At 46.2% G+C, this 23,228-nt stretch overlaps 1 protein-coding gene across 1 annotated transcript in view; it reads right to left on the reverse strand.

Annotated features, from left to right (window-relative positions):
- Positions 1-23,228, reverse strand: part of CD58 (CD58 molecule) — a 336,400-nt gene that overhangs the window by 100,781 nt on the left and 212,391 nt on the right. Inside the window, exon 5 of the mRNA XM_086935648.1 lies at positions 20,728-20,820. Coding sequence (XP_086791774.1) covers positions 20,728-20,820 — 93 coding nt within the window. The remainder of the gene's footprint in view (positions 1-20,727; positions 20,821-23,228) is intronic.

The raw sequence follows: 23,228 nt of genomic DNA on the forward strand, positions 1-23,228 counted from the left end.
ATGTTTTTAGAGGAGCCATAAAAGAAGTTCCATACCGTGAATATCACTATCAAAGTGCAGGAATTCTACAGTGCCAGTCACCTTGCATAAACACATCAAAGGATGAACAACACAGGGATTAAATGTACCTTCAGGGTTGGCATGAAGGCCGATAGCCTGAGTATTAGAGAATGCCTAAATCATAAGGAATTGGTGATTAGAATGGTAGGGCAAAATTTAGTGGTCAATCGCTAGCGATAGTATTAAGTAGAGCAGCTTACCGAATAGACAGCAAGACAGCCCCCACAGATAGAGATGTTGCTGGAAAGAAATTAGCGTAACTAATATTCCATTATTCCATTATTATCGGTCTCAAGGAATACAAGGGAGATAAGGAGGATAGGATCCATTGCGCGTGGAATAGCTGTGGACGGGTCGTCAATGCGATCCGCGTCCTCGGGTGAAAATCGCCCTCAGAATCAAAAGTTTCCGAAACCAGGAAGTAACTAGAGCGGCATCACATGGTCCAGGATTAACCAATCACACGCCCGTCTGGAGCGGCCATGTTGGAACAGTCAAGAGACATGAAACGCGATCATGTGACCCGGATGGGCCAATCGCGTATCTGTCTTAACCAGCCATGTTGGAACAGTCAAGTAACCAAAGGAATGACATGCCCATATTATGCTGCAATGTAATGGCATTGGTTTCTCATGATATTGTAAACTGCGGCCACTCGATACTACATGCGGCCAATTTACAGCTAAGAGGGGCTGGCGGCAACCACATCCAATGAGTGGATACAATTCAATAATCAATATAATCCGTAATTTAATGTAAGGGGATCTAGTCAATACATAAAAAATATTAAGCCCAGTAGCGACCAATATGGGGCAGACAACCATGGGAGTGATCTAGATCTAAGAAAAAGTGTACACCGGAGGATACGTCAATTACCAAGGTATAAGAAATTAGAAACTGCACACATCGTGATAGCCTATATTAAAACAATAACCAATTGGTTCATTCCATTAAAACCTCGATTAAGGGGGCGTGGCCAAGATGGCGGAGTGAGTGGTCGCACCTACTGCGATCTCCTCCGAGCCCGGGCCCCTAAACGGCTATAATAGCGCTGATCTCCGCCCCCCACTGCTATCTAACGGCGGCGGAAGGGGTGGGGGACTTAAGGGTCTCGTCCCGAGACACGTTGAAGAGCTGGAGGGCGTGTTCAGCTAGCTCTGGATGCCGCGCCGGGGACGGCGTGGGCTAGGACTCCGGCCGAAAGTGGAGTCAGGCCTGCCTTGCGGAGCGGACTGAGCCTGGGGAGCCGCGCTGAGGACACGAAACCCGTCCGGAGCGGAGTGAAGCCTCGGCCGGGTCCGGCTACTGCCACTGCGGGACCCGGCTGGTAGACACCCGGAATCGAGGGAGACCAGAGCTGCGAGCGCGGCCAGGCCTGGAGACAGAGCGGGGCCGAGTCGCGGCCGCAAAGAAAGTCCCGAGTGGCGCTGAGATAAGTCCCCGGCCTGACTGGACGAGTGGAAGGTGCGGAAGCAGTTCCCCCCTCGACGGCCTGGCAAAAGAAGAACACTCGTGCCTGGAGGGGTAGGTCCGCTTGGGGCTGGCTGCGTCCCTGACTGCCGTCGACGCAGTTGACTCACGCGAGGCCCCGGCTTTCCCCACGCTAGGCCCGGGACGAGTCAGAAGGGGGCCGCCGTGTGGCAAGTCGGCGCCAATCCTACGGTGACCAGGGGTGCTGCTGCAGGCGCCGACGACTGGATCCGACCTGGAGGTCCGGGGGGCCCGGAACGGAGGCCGTCTCAGCGGTGGACCTTGTCCCGCAGGGGACGACAGCGGGAGGGCGGCAGGTCCAGGAGCGCCTAAGTGGCCGGTGGAGCCTGAAGACACGCTGGCCCGTCGGAGGCGGTGAGCAGCCCCAGGAGGGGTTCGGGACCCAATCCCCCTGCCCCGATACCCCTGGTGAGGCGGAGAGAGGAGCTTAGCTGGGCGGCGGAGGGCTGAGTGGCCTACCAGCGGGGGACACTGCACGACGCCGCGGCCTGCGAGCCCTGTGCTGCCAGCATAGAGCAGGGCCTGGTGGCAGGGGAGAGGCGAATCTACCCGACCCCCATCAACATTGCCTGGAAGGGACTGCAGGCCTGTGGGCACGACTTACCGGGTGACTAGCCGGACCTATTGCTGTGCCACGACCTTGGGCCACGGACACTATTGCCCACGAAACGCGAGGTCCTGCTCCTGGCCGGTCCGAGTAGGGGTGAACGACATTGGTGTGGCCCTTGAGGTGGTTGGTGGTGTACGGAGACGGCTCGGGGTGCCGGAGGGGTGGTGCCTTGCTCCGGGTGAACCTCCTTACCCCCGCTGCCCATTGTTGGACCGGGACCGTCGTGCGGGGCCGGACTCCCGGGGAACATTCGGATCGGGAGCGTCTAGTCAGCGGGCGACGGCATAAGCACGCAGGGGACCCAGGACACCTAGACAGGTCGGCCGGCTGGCGGCTTGGTGGTGCAGCGGACGCAGACATCCTTGGGGGAGCCTGGGGAAGGCCATCCATTGCTCAAGATGGCCGGTAACAAAGGGAATAAGAAAGGTGATCGCACCCTGCCGGACATGCTGAACAGAGGCACTGCACGGCAAGATAGAGGGCAGCACTCCCCGGGACAGTCGAGCAGCTCCCAAGGGGCGAGTGGAGGGGAGCCGCCGGTCACTAGAATCGCTCTTCAGCTCCCTCCGAGAGGACTTCCAGGCACTAAAACAGGAGGTGGCGGGAGAGGTGCGTGAGGTACGGAGGGAGGTTGACGGCCTGGGGGAGAGGGTGACCTCCGTGGAGGAGGCTGGACATGCTCGAGATGAAGAACTCACGCAGCTTCAGCAGGAGGTGATCAGGCTTCGAGACCAACAAATCGATCTTCAATCACACGTGGAGGACCTTGAGAACCGTTCCCGGAGGAAACAACATCCGGGTCCGGGGTGTTCCTCTCGGAGAGGAAGGGGAGAACGCGGCGGGTTATCTGCAGGACCTATTCAGAGACATTTTGGATGAGCCAACCGACTTCCTTGTCAGGATTGATAGAGCGCATAGGGTGGGCCTGCGACGTAGATCACCGGCGCCCCCTCCCGACCTCTTGGCCTACCTGCCGGATTACCCCCTGAAAGAAAGAATCCTGCAGGTGGCTCGAACCAAACCTTCTCTGGAGTTCAGGGGCCACCGTGTGACCCTCTTCCAAGATCTTTCGGTGGTCACACTACAGAAACGCAAGTCCTTTAAAATTGCGACTGACTTCCTACGAGAGCATGGTACTCAATACCCGTTCCGTCTCATCTTCCGCTGGAACGGTACATTACATCAGCTGCGCTCCCTTCAGGACACCTGTGCGGTACTGGGCATCACTGCGACCGACAAGGACGCCCCTACCCCTCGCCGTAGACGGACCACCAGAGATGGCTGGCAATCAGTCCCTGGCCGCCGACATTCTGCTTCTTCGGCGAGACCTGACTCGCCTACTATCCGGGCTGAAATGGATAGTGCAGTGAGAGGTGTGGCTAGAGAAACAGTGACTGGTGAAGTGGCACTGACCGCTTAAGAAGAATTCCGGGGGGAGATCGACATCGCTTTCTTGAAATTGCAGGTTTGGGGGCCTGGGGGGATGGGGGGGAGCGGGGGTTGCGTGGTGGCTGGACGTCCACTTTTGTGACTTTCCATAAACTTGCCTTCACGGGCCGGACTTGGACAATGGTCTCTTCGACTCTGTTTGTGGTGAGGTGGGAGTGGGGTTGGGAGGGCGGGGAAAGTTTTGTTGGGGTGTGGGGGAGTTGGGGTGGGGAACGGGTGTTGGGTGTGGGAGAAGGGGTCGTCCAGTGCACTGTGCACGAATCTATTGCTTTAGCTGTCTTTCTTCACTTTGTTTTGACTAGAGGGGGACGGGGTGTGCATACGGAGATGAGGGGGAGGGTTGGACAGTGCATGGGGCAGCCCACGGACGCATTGGAATTCGCCGCAGGCAGCAGGTTACCCGGCACAGAGGGCTGCGGGTTCATATGCCATTTCTTGTCCTCCGTTCTGTTAGTTGAGCTGAGGGGGGTACACACGCCTTCCACGGCCTACGCACAGAGTGCACACGCTTACATGTATACTATCCGCTATGCCTCCTTACACTTTTAAGGTTATAACTCTGAATGTTCGGGGTTTGAACAACCCTGTTAAGCGAAGGGCGGTGCTCTCACTGTTGGAAAATGCTCACGCGGACATATGCCTCCTTCAAGAAACGCACCTGCTGCCACAGGACACGCACAGGCTGCGCTCCCACAAGTTCCCGGTCCAGTTCTTCTCCTCTTGCGCCACAAAGACAGCAGGGGTGGCGATTTTGGTAGCCAGACACTTTAAATGGGAGCATCTTCACAAACTCACTGAGCAGAAGGGGAGGTTGCTAGCACACAGGTTCAGAGTGGGGGGACTTACGTTCACGATTGGCTGTCTCTACAGCCCCAACGACAAGCAGGAGCGTTTCCTGCAGTCAGCAGTGGAGGATATCACTGCCTCACCAGACAGACATATTATCCTCGGTGGGGATTTTAATATGGTTTTCGATTCTGCTGTAGATAGATCAGCACAGCGCTCCCCACAGGTCGGGGAATTCTCGGCCGGCTGTAAGGCAAGGCTTGCGGAGGTTGATCTCCTGGACCTCTGGCGTCATATGAACCCCACAGACAGGGACTACTCGTATTATTCCCATGCGCACAAGACCTATGCGAGGCTTGATCACCTTTTAGTTACTTCGCCGATGCAGGCGCTGGTCTCATCAGCGGACATGGGAGTATTATCCTTGTCGGACCACGCTCCGGTTGAGGCTTTGTTGTGCCTGCCCCCTACCGCCCACCCTCCGAGGACTTGGTGCCTCAGGGATACCCTACTACATAGGAAGGTGGTGGTAGACCGTATTGAAAAGGTGCTCCGTGACTATCTGGCACACAATGATCACGCCGATACCACCCGGTTCACGCAGTGGGCAGCATTGAAGGCTGTCCTCAGGGGGGAATTCTTGTCGATCTCCACGGCAGAAAACAAAGAGCGAAAGGCCAAGAGGGACGAGCTTACCGGTAGGGTTCGGGAGCTTGAGTTGATTTACCGTAGAACAGGGGCACCAAGGATTTGGCGGCAGCTCAAAGAGGCAAGGAAGCTTTTGGCGGCCTTGGATATGGATCGGGCAGAATACGCGGCCCTCCGGTTGCGCCATGCTTTTTATACAGGGGGAGATCGCTGTGGTAAGCTGCTGGCCAATAGACTTCGGGTTGCACGCCAGAGCCAGAAGGTGAAGGAGATCCTCGACCCCGCAGGAGGTGTGGAGACGGAGGATGCCCGTATCTCGGCCGTGTTCCGAGGGTTCTACGAAAACCTCTACGCCGGTGACCCACCGGATGTAACGGCCACGTCTTCTTATTTAGATTCGGTCACCTTGCCGTCCTTGGAACCCCTGCAGGCGGAGCACCTGAATAGGGATATTGGAATAGAGGAGGTGGTGTCGGCCATTGCCAAACTCAAACATGGTAAAGCGCTGGGCCCGGACGGCTATTCCGCCCTTTTTTATAAGACGTTTTGCACGTCCTTAGCTCCTGTCCTCACTCGCCTGTTTAACTCATTTGCAGAACCTGGAGCCATCCCCTCTGATCTCCTAAGGGCCTCCATCACGGTCATTCCTAAGCCGGGAAAGGATCCGAAACCCTGTGGGTCCTATCGACCGATATCCCTCTTGAACGTAGACTTAAAACTCTATACCGGGATCTTGGCCAGTCGCCTGGCGCCCCATCTACCCGGTCTAATTGACCCGGATCAGGCTGGCTTTGTACCAGGGAGACAGACGGTCGACAACACGAAAAGGGTGGTTCACCTGCTGGAGAAGGCTTCTAGGATTCCTGGGGAGAGGATGATGCTGGCGGTAGACGCGGAGAAGGCGCTCGACCGAGTACATTGGCCCTTCTTAGAACAAGTGCTAGTGAAGGCAGGCATTGGGGAGAAGTTCCGCTCCATGGTCCTCAACTGCTATAAAGAACCGACAGCTGTGATCCGTGTGAACGGATATACTTCCACGGCCTTCAACATTGAGAGAGGCACTAGGCAAGGTTGCCCACTCTCGCCCTTGCTCTTTGCTTTATACATGGAGCCGTTTGCCCAACGGGTAAGAGTTAATCCGGCTGTGGAAGGGATACGGATGGGTGGCTTTACTCACGCGATCAGCCTTTACGCTGACGATGTCATATTCACGTTAGCTACACCCTGGACAGCCCTACCGGCTTGTGTGGAGGAGCTTGTCGCATTCGGTGCAGTCTCAGGCTTTAAGATGAATGTGGGAAAGTCGGTGGCTTTGGATATCTCATTGGAGCCGGCCACCAGGGCGTACCTGCAGAGCGGATTCCCCCTGCTTTGGTCCTCGGAGGCGATACCGTATCTAGGGATTAAGATAGCGCCCACGTTGCCGGCTATGGTTTCGGCCAACTACTCGGCCTTGGGAGCGAAGATTAGAGAGGAACTGGGCCGCTGGAACCGCGGCATCCTCTACTGGTTGGGAAGGATTGCTGCCATTAAAATGACCATTTTACCGCAGGTTCTCTATTTGTTCAGGGCTTTGCCACTTCAGCCTCCGGTCGGGTGGATCCCGCAGCTGCAGTCAGACGTGGCCCGCTTCATTTGGTAAGGGAAGAAACCCAGGTTGCGCAGGGCTCTATCCCTTTTTGTCTCCCGAGGCGGGAGGTCTAGTCATTCCCGACTTCCGTAAGTACTTTCAAACGGCGCAACTGCGGTACTTGGTGGAATGGTGCAGATGGGAATCGGATAAGCATTGGCTTTTCCAGGACCAGGCAGTGGCGGGTCGGCCTCTGCAGGAGATACCGTTTTTGCACCGATCCCATCGGCCTAAGAATTTATACGCCTCCTTCATCACTAGGGTGCCTTTACAAGTCTGGGACGCTACTTACCTTAAGTATGACCTTACCTCGTTTCCATCACCGCTCTCGCCGTTGGTAGATAACCCGGCCTTTACCTCCGGAATGGAGAAGGGTGCTTTCACGCATTGGCGGCAAGCGGGGTGTAGAGCTTTGTGTCATATGTATGGCCCTGAGGGGGTCATCCCCTTCACGCAGTTCCGTCAGGAATTCTCTCTCCCTGAGACTGAGAGGCACCGTTATATGCAGGCCTGACATTGGGCTCTTCAGCCACAAGCAAGAGAAACGGCGGAAAGACTTTTCTCACCGTGTGAGAGATGGCTGTTGTCCCGTACGTCAGATTCGATACTAATCACAGATTTATACAGGTTTTTACAACTACCCTCCACGCACTTTCACAACCCAGGGAGGGTGAGATGGGAGCGGGAACTAGGGAGAACATTGAGTCCCAAGGAGTGGGACCACATTTCCTACAGGGCGCGCCACTCGGCATATCATATGGGCCTCACTGATACATTCACCAAAGTTTCCACCTATTGGTACTACACGCCTGAGCGGATCCACGAGTTCGATCACAGTAAGGCAGACACATGCTGGCGAGGGTGCGGCCTTCGTGGTACGCTCACGCACATTCTTTGGGACTGCCCTCTTTTAGCCACCTACTGGAAAGAAGTGCTGGACGAAATAGACTCTCACTTTGGTATTGAGCTCCCGCGCTTCCCTGCTTATACCCTTCTAGGACTCCCAAACGACTTAATGTACCCCCTCAGGTCCAGGAAAGGTAGGCAGATCGCCATTGCCCTAGGCTCGGCGGTCAAGAATATTTTGATACACTGGCGCACTGTCACACCGCCCACCATCACAGGCTGGCTCCACAGACTGTGGCATGTGCTGGGTATGGAAAAACTGTCTCTCATGGTGGCTGGGGACATAGCACAATTTAACGAACTCTGGCAACCGTTTCATTCTTTACTGCTCATGGAGTTCAGAGAACTTACTTGTCCCAGATATCTCCGCCTCCTGCGACTCACGGGCCCGCCGGCACCAGACCGGTGAATTGGCGCGAGATCCCCCTTTTCCTCGTGACCTATGATCTTGCACTACATATTGGATGACGATAATGCACTGGGCGACGGGTGGGGAGGGTGGGGGGGAGTTGGGCTGGGGTAGTTGGGAGTTGGGGTGGGGGGAGGTGTTTGTATTGAAATATTGTGTCGCACTAGGTCTATGCACTCTCTCAATTGCCATGTTGGATCACCATTGCGGCCTATGCCTGATAGCTTTTTGCAAAGGTTGGGACTCTTCGGCTGCTGCTGGTTGCTTCATGATGATGTGTATTTGTCCTGGTGTGTCATGATGAATAAAATACTTTAAACATAAAACTTCGATTAACAAGGCCCAGTGTATTTGGTTCTGCTGGGATGGAGGACACTATGCAATATGAAACTTTAGATGAGGACTACATAATTACAGTCAATGGAAACCTTAGTATAGAGAAACATTTTGAACAAAAGAACAGTAATTATCTACATAATAAAACCCAGAATCCTACACTATTACAAGAGTGCAAGGCACATAAGGAATTCAATGCACAATTCATAATAGTGATGTCCAGTCCTCGCCCCGGTTGAGCCCATTCTGAATACTTTTGGTTTTAAGTATCCAGTGAAGTTCCTCCTTATTCAGAAGTTGTTGTACATTAGCCCCTCTTGGAGGTATCTTGATTTGGGTGATGACAGTCCATTGAAAATCCAATTATGTGTGGGCCAGTGTATTGAAATGGTCAACCAGCGGCGCGTTGGGCGTCTTGCAGCGTATGCGACTTCTATGTTGACACATCCCAAGTCGTACTTTTTGGGTGGTCTGACCTATGTAGATCTTAGAACATGGACAAAGAATAGCATAAATAACATTCACGCTGCTACAGTTGGTGAGATATCTTCGTGTAAGCTTGGCATCCTCATAAATTAATTCTTTGCCCTCTATGGTGGTGTTACACATAGAACAATTCCCACATTTGACATGGCCTGTCACGCGAGGGAGGCCCCATAGGTCGTCCAGTGTACCAATGCTTTTAGTGGGGGGTAGAGCAGCCCTCACTAGATGGTCTCTGATATTCTTAGACTTTCTAAAGGCAAACAAGGGTTTGTCTACACTGAGTGCTCCTGCATTTACAATTGGCCAGTGTTTCTTAACACTTTTAGTGATGAAATTCGATGCTGGGGAAAAGGTGGTGACACATACTAGTCGATTTTCAGTAGTCTTAGCTTTCAGCTCTAGTAAAATGTCCCTGGGGCAATACCAGGCTCTTTTCATTGAGCTCCGAATGAGTTTATGTGGGTAGCCTCTTACTTTAAGTTTCGAGCTAAGGCAGTTTGCTTCACGGAAATAATCCTCTTTCATATAACAATTCCTGCGTAACCGCAGGAACTGAGAATATGGAAGGGAGTCGAGTAATGCACGCGGATGATGGCTCTGATAACTTAGCAGAGTATTACGCTCCGTGGGTTTTCGATACAGTCCTGTAATAAGTCTCCCTTTATGGAACTGGATGTTAAGGTCCAAGAAGGGGATAGATGAGTGGCTGTTAGATAAGGTGTGTGTAAGGCCACTTCAGTTGCTGTTAAGCCAATGTAAAAATTGGCCAAGAAGAGTTTCAGAATCCTGCCAAATCAAAAAAATGTAATCGATATACCTCTTCCATAGGGCAATGCCACTATGGAAGGGGTTAGTCGAAGTCAAAATGCGGCCACATTCAAGGTGGTCCATATAGAGATTGGCCAGATTGGGGGCAAAAATTGCCCCCATCTAAGTGCCTTTAATCTGGCCATAGTACTGATCATCAAAAAGGAAAAAAAATTTGGTTAAGCAAATTTCAAGTAACTGTAAAATAAAAAGGGTAGGAACCTGATGCGGCCTAGGGCGTCGGTCAAGGACTTCTTCAATGACCAAAATAGAGTCATTCTGAGGAATGTTGGTATATAATGACTCCACATCCAGAGTACAAAGTACTCCGGATGTGGGATCATATGGAAGTTCCTCAATTATATTAATCATGTGCATACTGTCACGAATGTAACACTCAGTGACCGGCACAAAATCCTTAATGAAGTAGTTGACAAAGAGGCCGAGGGGCTCTAGAACCGAGCCACAACCGGATACTATTGGCCGTCCCGGGGGTCTTGCAGTGTCTTTATGGATTTTCGGTACGGTGTAAATTACCGGTATTCTAGGGTTCTTTTTGTTCAGGAACTAATATTCATTGCGACTAAGGAAACCAAGTGCAAGGCCATCATCAGTAACCTGAGTTATAAGTTGTTGGATTTCTTTGGTTGGATTTTTCGGTAGTTTACAATAATGTTCCTGATTGTTTAATTGGCGGAGGACTTCACTCTTGTACATATCAATATTCTGCAGAACAATCCAACCGCCTTTATCGGCCGGTTTGATTACCAAATTAGAGTTGGTTTTCAAACTGGCTATGGCATTCTTCTCATCCAATGTGATGTTGAAAGGGATAAAGGGTCTGCGATTTTCTAATTCAGAAATATCTTTAAACACCAATTTTTCAAAGGTTAAAATTTCCGAAGGAACCATATTGGCAGAGGGAAAAAAGGTCGAAGGTGGCCTAAAGGGAGTGTTCGATGGAATGAACGGTTTTGGGTTAAGTGCGAAAAAAGCATGTAATCTCAATTTACGGAAAAATCTCAATAATTCAGTTTGAATCTCTAAAAAATTGGGGCGAACAGTGGGGGACAAAGGAAAGTCCTTTGCTCAATATAGACATTTCACTGCTTGATAGAAGATGGTCAGTGAGATTAAAGATTGGTAAAGTATTGTTGGTCGTTAAGGGTTCAAGCATGTCAGCTATATTGTCACCCATAATGTTACTCTGAATTACCACTGATAGTGTTGGCGGCGGGTGTTGCGCTCGCCCGGAGGATAGGGCCATCATTGTGGTTGTTTGGCCTTCCCTCTCTTGGGTGGTTCCTGTTGGCCTCGGGGTAAAAAAGGAGTTCTATTTGAGGGCCCGGGGGTATCACTTTGGTCAGAGCTGTCAGATGACTCTGCCGAAGTGTCAGAAAAACCTACCAATGTTTGGCGCTTATTATAGCGACCCCACGGTCTTTGATTTTGATTCTGGTTATAGCCACTGTAGGCCTTGTTTGTATAGAAGTCTTTCACAAGATATGGATATATGGATAAGTCCTTTCTTGTGAGTAATTTTTAATATCCTTTTTAACCTTGATCGATTTTTTTATTCTGTTCAATCCTGTGGAATTCTTCAACTGTTTTCCCAATTTTTTCAAGAAGTTTTTTGCAATCAGGGACTACACCCTTATCATTAATCAATTTCTCCAATTCAATAATCTCGGCTTCTAGCTTTTTAAGTTCCTCTGAGGCGATATCAATACCTAGCACCATCCAATGTCTTGATGCTGTCGTACTGATATAGCTGAATCCATTCAAATATTTGGGGTTATCGGTGAACACACCGGGCACATTGTGGATCTGAAGCCCCAATGGGATAATATTTGCTTTTAAATAGGCTGTAAGCAAAAGTTTCATCAATTCAAGTCTAACAACTTTCTTTTTAGTTTTTTCTAGTTGGTCACCAAGACTGGTGCTTTGTACAGCTGGGGTATCAGCGGTATCTGTTAGTAAGGATGGGCCCTCACACAATTTATTTATGTAATCCTCAGTGTACAGTGGTGTGTGGTCAGACATGCCCGGAAAAACTATGTAGAAAATAAAAGGAAAGTAAAAAGGTGTCAAGTATCCCAGAATAACAAGAGAGGGGACCCGCTTAGACAGAGGGATAGGGGTGCTGGACCCTTGTAATCAAGCGATTGCGCTAGCTACATATCATTTTTGTTGCACAAGGGAACCCAAGGAAGCAATATGCTAGGGACCTTAGGCAATTGTATCTTTATACAGGACAGTGGTCCCTAGAGAAAAAGGATTGTTGAGGGATAAATATAGACTAAATAGACACTATATTCTTTGTCCAGCCGGACAGATTTATTTTCTGATAAACAATTTCAAAGAAGGTTCTAATGTGATAACAGCAGGACACCAGCCGATGTCCAACTGACACACTTAAGGAAGGGACAAACAAGGCAACTCAAACAGTCTGTGTAGTACAATTCACAGTCAGACAATATTAATTGCACACTATTGCTGGCATCAAATAATACAATTCATACACATATAGTGTGACACGGTTGACGACGTTTCAAACCTATGACTTGTTAAAGGTTCATCTTCAGGACATTAGATATATGCCTTCTATTTTTATAAAAAGTCACAGTTAACTTTTTCAGCCCGTACCATGAGCTACAATTGCCACAACATATAGTAATACAACGAGACAAGGGAATGTAAGGGAGAGAGAGAAAAAACAAAATATATAGATTAGGGCATTTCTTCAGAGGGAGATGATCACACACAGAGTATAAAAATGGTTTGTTGCACCAGTTATTACACATTAAGGACCGGCCAGAGCCATACACTTGTGGCAGAAGGTTTGTAATCATTAATCAACCATGAGGTCAAAGGACCATTGGTGCAAAAAATACCTTAGTGACGTGAATTATACCATGTGAATACCCATTATCGAGTACAGTGTACGTGACGGAAAGTGATGCGTGGCATACGGGAGATGTTTTTAGAGGAGCCATCAAAGAAGTTCCATACCGTGAATATCACTATCAAAGTGCAAGAATTCTACAGTGCCAGTCACCTTGCATAAACACATCAAAGGATGAACAACACAGGGATTAAATGTACCTGCAGGGTCGGCATGAAGGCCGATAGCCTGAGTATTAGAGAATGCCTAAATCATAAGGAATTGGTGATTAGAATGGTAGGGCAAAATTTAGTGGTCAATCGCTAGCGATAGTATTAAGTAGAGCAGCTTACCGAATAGACAGCAAGACAGCCCCCACAGATAGAGATGTTGCTGGAAAGAAATTAGCGTAACTAATATTCCATTATTCCATTATTATCGGTCTCAAGGAATACAAGGGAGATAAGGAGGATAGGATCCATTGCGCGTGGAATAGCTGTGGACGGGTCGTCAATGCGATCCGCGTCCTCGGGTGAAAATCGCCCTCAGAATCAAAAGTTTCCGAAACCAGGAAGTAACTAGAGCGGCATCACATGGTCCAGGATTAACCAATCACACGCCCGTCTGGAGCGGCCATGTTGGAACAGTCAAGAGACATGAAACGCGATCATGTGACCCGGATGGGCCAATCGCGTATCTGTCTTAACCAGCCATGTTGGAACAGTCAAGTAACCAAAGGAATGACATGCCCATATTATGCTGCAATGTAATGGCATTGGTTTCTCATGATATTGTAAACTGCGGCCACTCGATACTACATGCGGCCAATTTACAGCTAAGAGGGGCTGGCGGCAACCACATCCAATGAGTGGATACAATTCAATAATCAATATAATCCGTAATTTAATGTAAGGGGATCTAGTCAATACATAAAAAATATTAAGCCCAGTTGCGACCAATATGGGGCAGACAACCATGGGAGTGATCTGGATCTAAGAAAAAGTGTACACCGGAGGATACGTCAATTACTAAGGTATAAGAAATTAGAAACTGCACACATCGTGATAGCCTATATTAAAACAATAACCAATTGGTTCATTCCATTAAAACCTCGATTAACAAGGCCCAGTGTATTTGGTTCTGCTGGGATGGAGGACACTATGCAACATGAAACTTTAGATGAGGACTACATAATTAGTCAATGGAAACCTTAGTACAGAGAAACATTTTGAACAAAAGAACAGTAATTATCTACATAATAAAACCCAGAATCCTACACTATTACAAGATTGCAAGGCACATAAGGAATGCAATGCACAACACAGAGCCTGACAAGACCCGGACTTCCAGACTTCCTTCAGCCCGGTCCACAGCCACAGCAAAGCTGAGACCCATGAAGGTGACGTGGGACAGGCCATCTTGGAAAGCCAGCTAATTGCTTTCCGTGCAAGTTCTGAGGCACCCTCGAAGTTGTGCATTGGGGATTGAGAAGCCCCAGCCCCGAGCATCATCTGCACCAAAGATCATCCCTCCACACTCCTCGAGTGCTGCGTGGGGCCCTTTTGCATTTTCCTGCTCGACGCGTCTGTCCGGTCACTTGCCCGTTGGCTAGTGGCCTCTGTGACGACGAAACCTTGAATCTACACCGCTGGTTTGGTTGCTCCAGACTGGCCCTTGCTCCCCTGAAAAGGAGCAGCCCATCAGACCTTGGTGGTCTTATTAAGAAGCCATCTTCGATTACTGTGTGGGTTGCCTTAGCCAAGGCTTGTTGACTCCAATCTGGAAGCCGACACCGCCGACAGCGAGATCTTTCGTGGGACAGTCCGTGTCCAGCTCCTGGTCGTCGTCGACACCTCCTGGTCCACGTGGCTGCAGAGACAAGCTTCACGACATCACCCGATTGCTTTGCGACATCGCCTGGTTACTTCCTGGTCACTGGCTAGTGACCCAGACTCTGTCCCCTCTGCTTTCAGGTACTCTTCATCCTCGATCCGCCCTTGGATCCAACCGGACACTTCTCTCCTGGTCGCCTGCATCTTTCTTCAAGGCTCCATAGGATTCAGCGACGAAACCCGACACACTTTGACACCTATGCACCCGCTTCCTGTGGGCGAGGTAACGCGAGTACTCCGGTGCTTCTGTGGGTATTGACTATCCTAGTGTTTAAGTTTCAAGTAGCTTTCTCCTAGACCATCCAGAAGTGACCTAAAAGAACTAGTTTCCAATTCTTTCGTTCCCATTCTAACTCTATGGTACATTGCGTGTGTGTAAAGACTCTGCACACGCCTCCCGTGGGCCTCCTACTTCCTATCCTTTGGTAGTACAGTGTAGCCCCAGCGATTCCCTAGGCCCTAGGCCTATCCTTTGTTCGTGGCGTGGTTCTTATACCACTATTTGAGTATATGGTTTGACGTGCCCCTAGGGTGCTACTGTATATTGTGCAACTTATTGTATGATAATTAAGTATCTTGTTATGTGCTTGTGCCTCTGACCTCATAAAGAGTTCAGAGGGGTTGTGTTAGAAATAAATACATATATTTTTATATTTTATATACAACCTGTGTGGTGTCCTTTCATCTGGTATTAAAGGGGTTACATATGGTAATTTATGTGGCTTCACATGCCCTCTTGAGTTTAGCCTAAGACTGCTTTGTCCATGCTACCACTAGGATAGCTGGTCTATAAGGTTGACTTTACAGCCATCACCATAAGGGTTGTTTGGACTGATACAGGATGCCCAAACGAATAGTGGACATCACATATCGGCCAACTTCTCACAGGTAGGAGCAAGAAATTGCTTCATTCCTCCAAAAATCTTAACCCTAATGACACAGTACTTTCTTCTACTTCCACGACAACTATTAATAATTCTTCTGAGGAATTTCCTCTAACGACGTTCTCACGTCCTTCAGTTTTTTCGACCATGGCGTCCAGAACCCAATTACCATTGTCTACTATCAAACGACTCAAACAGGATCCTCCCTCTCCTCCTAAACCTGCCTCTCCTATTTCGCTGGATATTGTTCTGGAGGAAATTCGCGCTCTCAGACCATTTATTGAGGATACTAACTCTCGTTTGCAAGCGATTGACAATAAATGGTTATTTATGGATTCTTGCCTTACCATGGTGGAACAACAAATGAGCGACGTACATGATTTGTCCTCCAGAATTTCATGTTTGGAGCGGGAGGTCCTGCAACTAAGAAGAGCTTCTGAAGATCTTGAAAATAGAAATCGCCGTAACAACCTTCGCCTATATGGTCTTCCTGAGGGTCTTGAGGGTGATGACCCGGTATCGCATTTCCACTCTTTTCTTCCACAGCGTTTGGATCTACCTGCAACTACCAAGCTAAATATCCAACAAGCTTATCGACTGGGTCCACGTTTATCTTCCTCTTCTGCTCCATCCAAACCTCGTGGAGTGATCCTCCTATTTCTGCAATTCACTTATCTTCTACAGGTTCTCAATGTAGCTAAAGCCATGAAGCAATTAAACTGTCTGGGCACCAAACTCTTTACCTCTCAGGATGTTTCCTCGTTCACCGCCAAAAGATGCAAAGAATTCCTGGATCTTTGCCCCGCTCTTCGGTCTTTGGGTGCTCGATATGGCCTATTCCATCCATGCTTGTTTAAAGTCACCTTCATGAATAAAACTTCTACATTTGGTGATCCGGCTGATCTCCGGAAATGTATCCATTCTCATTCGTCTTGTTCGATGGAGATCGCTGGTCCTCCCCTGAATACTTGACTTTATTTATCTCTTTGGAATCTTCACTTATTGATGCATAATATTTAGTTTCATTGTCCATTGTTTATCTAACCTTTTGATTCTTATTACAGGTCCTTTGGACTCCTTACTATTCCTGCCTCCCCTCCCACCCCTAAGTATGTTTCCTTGATGTTCCGGTGTGGTGTGTTGTCCTCTGTTGACTGTACCATCCCTGTTGTCCGTTACCCCCTCTCACCTCCTTGTGTCCCTCTGTACAGGTATGTATCAGTCGTCTTTTTGACTTGTACTGTCTCTTCTTCCTCTTATTTTTTACCCCCTTTTCCTCTTTATTCTTTAGTGTCTTTCTTCTTTTTCTTTCAAAGGAATTTTCGTCATCTCTCTTCTCTGTAGTTTTTCCTTATTCCTCAACACCATTGCAGTTCTGTCATCTTCCTCTCCCTTTCCTTTTATTTCTCTTACTTAAAATTTTTAATGATGAACTTATTGTTCTTTATATATTGTTTACGTTCTATATTCAGAGTAATGTCTTGGAATGTGAAAGGTTTTATTAATCCAATCAAAAAACAGAGAATATTATCACATCTTACCTCCTATAACCCCGATCTGTTTTTTTTTAAAGAAACTAATCTTAAAGAACCAGAGGCGTACAAATTGAAAAAAGGCTGGGTTGGCTCGGTTTTAGTTTCTCTCACCTCATCAAAAAGAAAGGCGTTATAATTTTGTGTCACATAAAATTGAAATGCAAGGTTGTATCACAGGAGACAGATACAGAGGGGAGATGGTCACTATCTAAATTGCTTATTAATAATATTTATTTGACCGTATTTATTGTTTATGGCCCTACTCAACCAGATTACTCTTTTTGGCCTATGGTTAAAAAATTTTTATTCAGTTTAGAGATGATCTCTTCATTCTAGGAGGTGATTGCAATCAAGTTGTCGATCCTGTTATTGACCGCCAGTCCCAGGTACGCTTCATTCCTCATAAATCTCATAAATAATTTCTTGATTCTATTTCTTAAATACACCTTGTAGATGCTTGGAGACTTTCTCACCTTGATGCTCTTGACTTCATTTTTTCCTCCTCCTCACAATTGTTTATCTCGTTTAGACTATATCTTTCTTTCTCAATCGTTATCTTAATCTCTTATGTCTTCTTCTATTGAACCTACTGTCATTTCTGATCACGCTCCGATTGTGACTGACTTTGATTTGGTCCCTCTTCATCCTAAATTCCCCTCTTGGCGTTTTAATAATTCCCTATTGCTTGATCCTCTTTTCTCATCCTCTTTTACTTCCTTAGCTGAAGAATTTTTTTTACTGAACAGTGCCCATACTACCCCAACCCATATAATATGGGATTCTTTTAAAGCCACTGCTAGGGGTTTTATTATAGACTTTGTCTAAAACAATTTAAAAAAAACATTTTCTTCAACAAAACAAAGATGCACTAGCAAACATTAAAGCCAATGAACACAAATTTTACGCCTCTTCGTCAGAATCTACTATACAAGATCTCATCTGTGCCAAACTGAACTTTAATAAAATTTACATGGTTAATGCCTCATCCATACTTCTCCGAAGTAGTGCTAGATATTACAGAGGACGCAATAAATCAAGCAAACTTTTGGCTAATTTCCTTAAATCCCGGAAAGACCATACTTTAATTGATTCTATTTACTAATCAGATGGGAATCTTGTTCATAAAGATCAGGACATTCCTAATTAATTTAAGTCATTTTATCAAGAATTGTACACCCCAGAATCCCCTGCTTCTAATCCTCTTATTCTCTCTTATCTCAATAATATTCCTGACCCCCCTACTGGCCATCTTAATTTTTCTACACTTGAAACGGATCTATCCCTTAAAGTAATTTCCAATGCCCTAACAGTTCTAAAGAAAAGCAAAACACCCGGACCATATGGCTTTTCAGTCGAATTTTACTTACATTTTACTAACATATTACTCCCTAAACTCTTAGATCTTTTTCATTCTTTGTTTCTTTTTGGTCAAACTTACGGTACTTTCCAAGAAGCTACGATCAGTTTGATACATACAGAAGGCTGAGATCCCATGTTTTGTAAAAATTATCGTCCCATATCCTGGATTAATGTAGATTACAAAATATTTGCTAAATTACTTGCTCTATGTTTAGAACCCCTTATGCCTCATTTGGTTGGTAAGGAACAGTGTGGAATTGTCAAGGGTAGATTAACTTTGGATAATTCTGGTCTCTTTCTTAATGCTTTAATTAAGATTCCTTCTCTATTCACTTCCCTAGCAGCAATTTCGGTTGATGCTGAAAAAGCATTTGATAGGGTAGATTGGTCCTTTTTAATTGAATCTTTGAAGTGGCATGCCTTTGGGCCCAAGATCATTTCTCTTATTTCTCTTATTTCCTTATTAAATTCTGCCCCTAGAGCCTCAGTACTAGTTAATGGTTGTATATCTTCCTTCTTTCCTTTACAACGTGGTGTCCGTCAAGGCAGTCCTTTTTCCCCTCTTTAATTTATCCTAGCTCATGAACCCTTTTTATCAGCTATCGGTAATAACAATTCTATATCAGGTTTTTCTTATGATGATCAGCAGATGATATTTTACTTTTTATATCCAACCCGGAAGTTTCTATCCCTCCCTTAATGCATGAAATCTCTTAATTTTTCCTGCCTTCTGGTTGCAAGATTAATTCAGATAAAACCGAAATTCTCCCTCTCCCGAAACTATGTACTCAACACTCCTTTTCTTCCACTAGATTCTCTTGGAACAGATCTAAAATGAAGTTCTTTGGAATTTGGTTCTCTAATTCCATTTCTTCTTCGGTTAAATTGAGTATGGTTGCGGCCTTGTCGCGTATTGATAAATTATTTTCATTCTGGAAACCCGTATTTCTTTCTTGGTGGGGTAGATTAGACTCAATCAAGATGATGATCACTTCCATTTTACTTTATACTTTATCTATGCTTCCTTTTCATATGCCTCTGTCTTATTTTAACAAGATTGACTCTCGCCTTTCCAAATTTCTTTGGAATAATAAAAAAGCTAGAATATCCTTATCTCTTCTCCGCAAGACAAAATCCAATCGTAGTGTTAATTTCCCTGATTTTCGTACTTATCATAAAGCCTTTTGTCTCCGCCAAGCGTCCAAGTGGCTTCTCTTTGATCCCTCCCCTTCTACACCTTTATGGTTTACTATTGAACTTTCTTTGCTTTGACCTTTTTCCATGAAAGAAGTTCTGGCCTCTTCTGCCAAATCTCCTCATTCCTCCTTCCCACATTTTTAGGCATACTTGTTCATTATTGAAACCTTTGACTCAACCAAAGATTATTCCCATGAAATCATTTTTATGTTCACCACTATGGCATAATTCCCTCATTACTTATTACTATTAACAATCGAACTATTTTTGGGAATTCCTTGAGACAAAAAGGAATACATTGGGTTAATGACTTATTTGATGGTTTGACTCCCTCCTCTAGGAAAAATTCTGGTCCCGTTCTCTAAAACTTTCTAGATCTGCCTCTGTCACTCAATCTATGTTCTTTCTCTGTCATAGGCCTTACTTCACCCCTACTTCTATAGCTACTTTCACACACTCTACGGACACAAATTGTTGGACTTGTTGCTCCTCAAAAGCTGAACTCATGCACCTACTTTTTCTTTATCCACCTGTTATTTATTTTTGGAGAAAAATCTGGTCCCATATTGCGCATATTTTTCACATTCACATACCCTTTTTTAATCTCATCCTTTCTTTGGAAGCCTATTAGACTCTTTGAAGTTACCTAATCATGTACTTGGTCTTTTCGACCTTATGTTGGCTTTAGCTTTTCAACAAATATCACTTAATTGGAAAAATCTGAAAAAAAAATTCCGTTCTGCACTTGTGGAATAATTTGTGCCATTTTCATCGACTAGATATTGCTTTTGCCTTCTCTTGTAAACCAATGATTAATAGAGATCTATTTTGGATGCCACTTACTTCATAGTTAGATAAAAATGTAAAAGCAAAAAAATCTTGTTTACATTATGAAAAATATAAACCACCGTAATCGCCTTTTTCTCTGTTCTTTCATCTCTCTAATCGCTTGGTGGCATATCGTATTTTCTAATTGTTAATAAGGTTACTTTTCACATTCATTTGAAGTTCTACATTATATATAATTCTCGGTTGCAACAGTTATATCTTTTTCCCCTCTGCCCCCCTTCTTTTTCCCCTCTATTACCTCTAAAAATATAAATAGCTTTATTTTTGCTTTTATTGCTAGCTATACTCTGTATTCCATTTATAATGTCGTTGATCTTTATTTTGCTGGTATTTGTATCACCTGATATTAATTAATAAAGCTTTTTAAACACAAAAAAGAAATGGAGGCATTTTCTATTTTAGCAATAGAGCCCCCGGTCAAAGGGAGGCTGGGTTTGTTTATGTGGTGAACAGAAGTGAAGTGGTAGAATGGTGTTCTTCATTAGAAATGATCATCTTTCCTTTCTTACTTTGCGTCAAGCTTCGTTGTTCTTCAGAGTTATCATCACCACCACCTGTAATGGTCGCTTGGTTTTCTCGGGTTCTCTTGAATACAAGAAATCCTATATTAAATCATGAAAAAATAAACAAATGAGAATGCAAGGTATGAGAATATAAATGATCACATACATGAACAAGATAACACATTTAAATTAGACAAAAGAAAAGTGTCAATAATTTCTAACCCAGCATTAGCTCCCAGGAAGTAGGCATTTCAAAAAAATTGGAACTGGATGTTAGTGCAGAATTAAATGCGAGAAGAGGCAAGTAAAATGTAAGGAAAAAGTATATGGGGTGCAGTATTTGTTTTCCAAATTTTGGTGCCACCTCAAGTAGGATGGGGGAAGGAAAAATGTAGAAAGATGGAAGAGAAGTGCAACAAAACAGACAAAGAGAAAGCAGAAGCTTGTGGGAAAGTGGTGAAAGGGTTAAGAGTAAGTTGTAAGACAGGGAGGAAACTAGGTTTAAGAGGGTGTCTCACCAAAAAGCAGGTAATGGGAAAGCCAACAGGTCTGACTTTAATATGCGAAGGCACTGCTTTTGTGCATTGCTGTGTTTGCACACACCAGCAGATACAAGTCAAACATATTAGCTTTGCCCAATGCAAGCTCTTACTAAATGTAATTCTTGAATAAAGCACGAGTGATTGACAAGTCTTTCACAGAGTTGCAGTACTCCAAGCCACTCATAGACGATAGTTGAATCACGCCCAAGTCCTTTTTGCACCACGCCTTACTCAGGACCTTAAAGGAATATGCTACTTACCAGTATGCATCTGTTCTTGGCATGTAGGGCTGCTGACATTCACATCAGTGCATAGATCGCCGCCTAGTGTTGGGTCCGGATGATTGCACATTGTTGTCCTGGAAGAGTCTTCGAAGTATCACGAGACAGGTGGCTCCTCCCCTGGACTACAGTGCGCATGGGCATCCTCTCCATCCTCAGATTGTTTTTCGCCATTGTGGCAGAGATGGAGTATGATACAGTAAGTGATGACCATGCCTGAGAATAATTCTGTTAATGTGCGTTTAGCCTTTACATAACAGATCTGTATGCACTTACCAATCCATCTGGCTATACCTGATTTGGAAATGGGGTTGCCTTTGTGCTGTGGAGAGAAGGCAACAAACAGTTGCTTAGTTTTTCTGAAATTTTTTGTCCTGTCTATGTAATACAGGAGAGCTCTTTTAACATCTAGTGTTTGTAGTGCTCGGTCTGCCACTGAATCTGGATTTGGGAAGAATACTGGCAGTTCTATGGTTTGGTTAATGTGGAACTGTGACACCACCTTAGGCATAAATTTAGGGTTGGTACGTAGCACTACCTTATTAGCATGAATCTGTATGAAAGGCTCTTGAATAGTTAGGGCTTGAAGTTCACTAACTCTTCTAAGCGATGTGATCGCTACTAGAAAGGCCACCTTCCTTGTTAGAAACTGTATCTCACAAGAGTGAAGAGGTTCAAAAGGTGGTCCCATGAGTCTTGTGAGGACTATGTTTAGATTCCAGACAGGTGAAGGCGGGTGCTGGGAGGAATTACTCTTTTTAGTCCCTCCATGAAAGTTTTAATGGCTGGCACTCTGAAAAGGGAAAGGTGCTGTCTGTTTTGAAGATAAGCTGCCATTGCAGCCAAATGTATCCTGATGGAACTATATGCCAGATTGCATCTGTGTAGATGCAACAAATAACATATAATGTTTTGCGTTGACGCATCTAGCGGATTTATGTCATTATTGGAACAATAAATGACAAACCGCTTCCATTTTGCCGCATAGCACGCCCTTGTTGTAGGTCTTCTAGCCTCCTTGATGATGTTCCTACAGTCAGGAGGCAAGTTCAGGTAGCCAAACTCTATGACCTCAGGAGCCATATTGCAAGGCTCAACTGCTGCGGATCTGGGTGCTGAATGTCTCCATGGCTCTGCGTGAGGAGACTGGGTGTGAGTCGCAGTCTTTGATGAGGCACCACGGATAGTTCTAGGAAGGTGGTGTACCATGCTTGACTTGCCCATGTTGGAGCAACTAGGATGAGTGTCATTGAGTGCTGTCGCAGTTTGCGTGCCACTAGCGGTATGAGTGAGCTGGGGGAAAAGCGTATGCAAATCTGCCCGACCAGTTCATCCAGATCGCATTGCCCTGAGACTTGCGTTTTCTTTTGTGGCGAATAGGTCTATTTCTGGATGACCCCACTGCTGGAAATACGGTTGTAGCACCGAGAGATGTATCTCCCACTCGTGCATCTGATGGCTGTGCCTGCTGAGCAGGTCCGCCATCTGGTTGTCCTTGCCTGGGAGGTGTTCCACCATGAGGAACATGTTCCTTTGAATGGCCCACTTCCACATGCTCTGGGCAAAGGTGTGACAGTTGCGGAGAGTGTGTCCCTCCCTGCTTCTGGATGTAATACATGGCAGTCATGTTGTCTGTCTGGATCAGCACGACTTTGTTGCACAAATGCAATTTGAACGCCTTCAT

The sequence above is a fragment of the Lissotriton vulgaris genome, chromosome 8, assembly GCF_964263255.1.
Source record: "Lissotriton vulgaris chromosome 8, aLisVul1.2, whole genome shotgun sequence".
Taxonomy (NCBI): Eukaryota; Metazoa; Chordata; class Amphibia; order Caudata; family Salamandridae; genus Lissotriton; species Lissotriton vulgaris.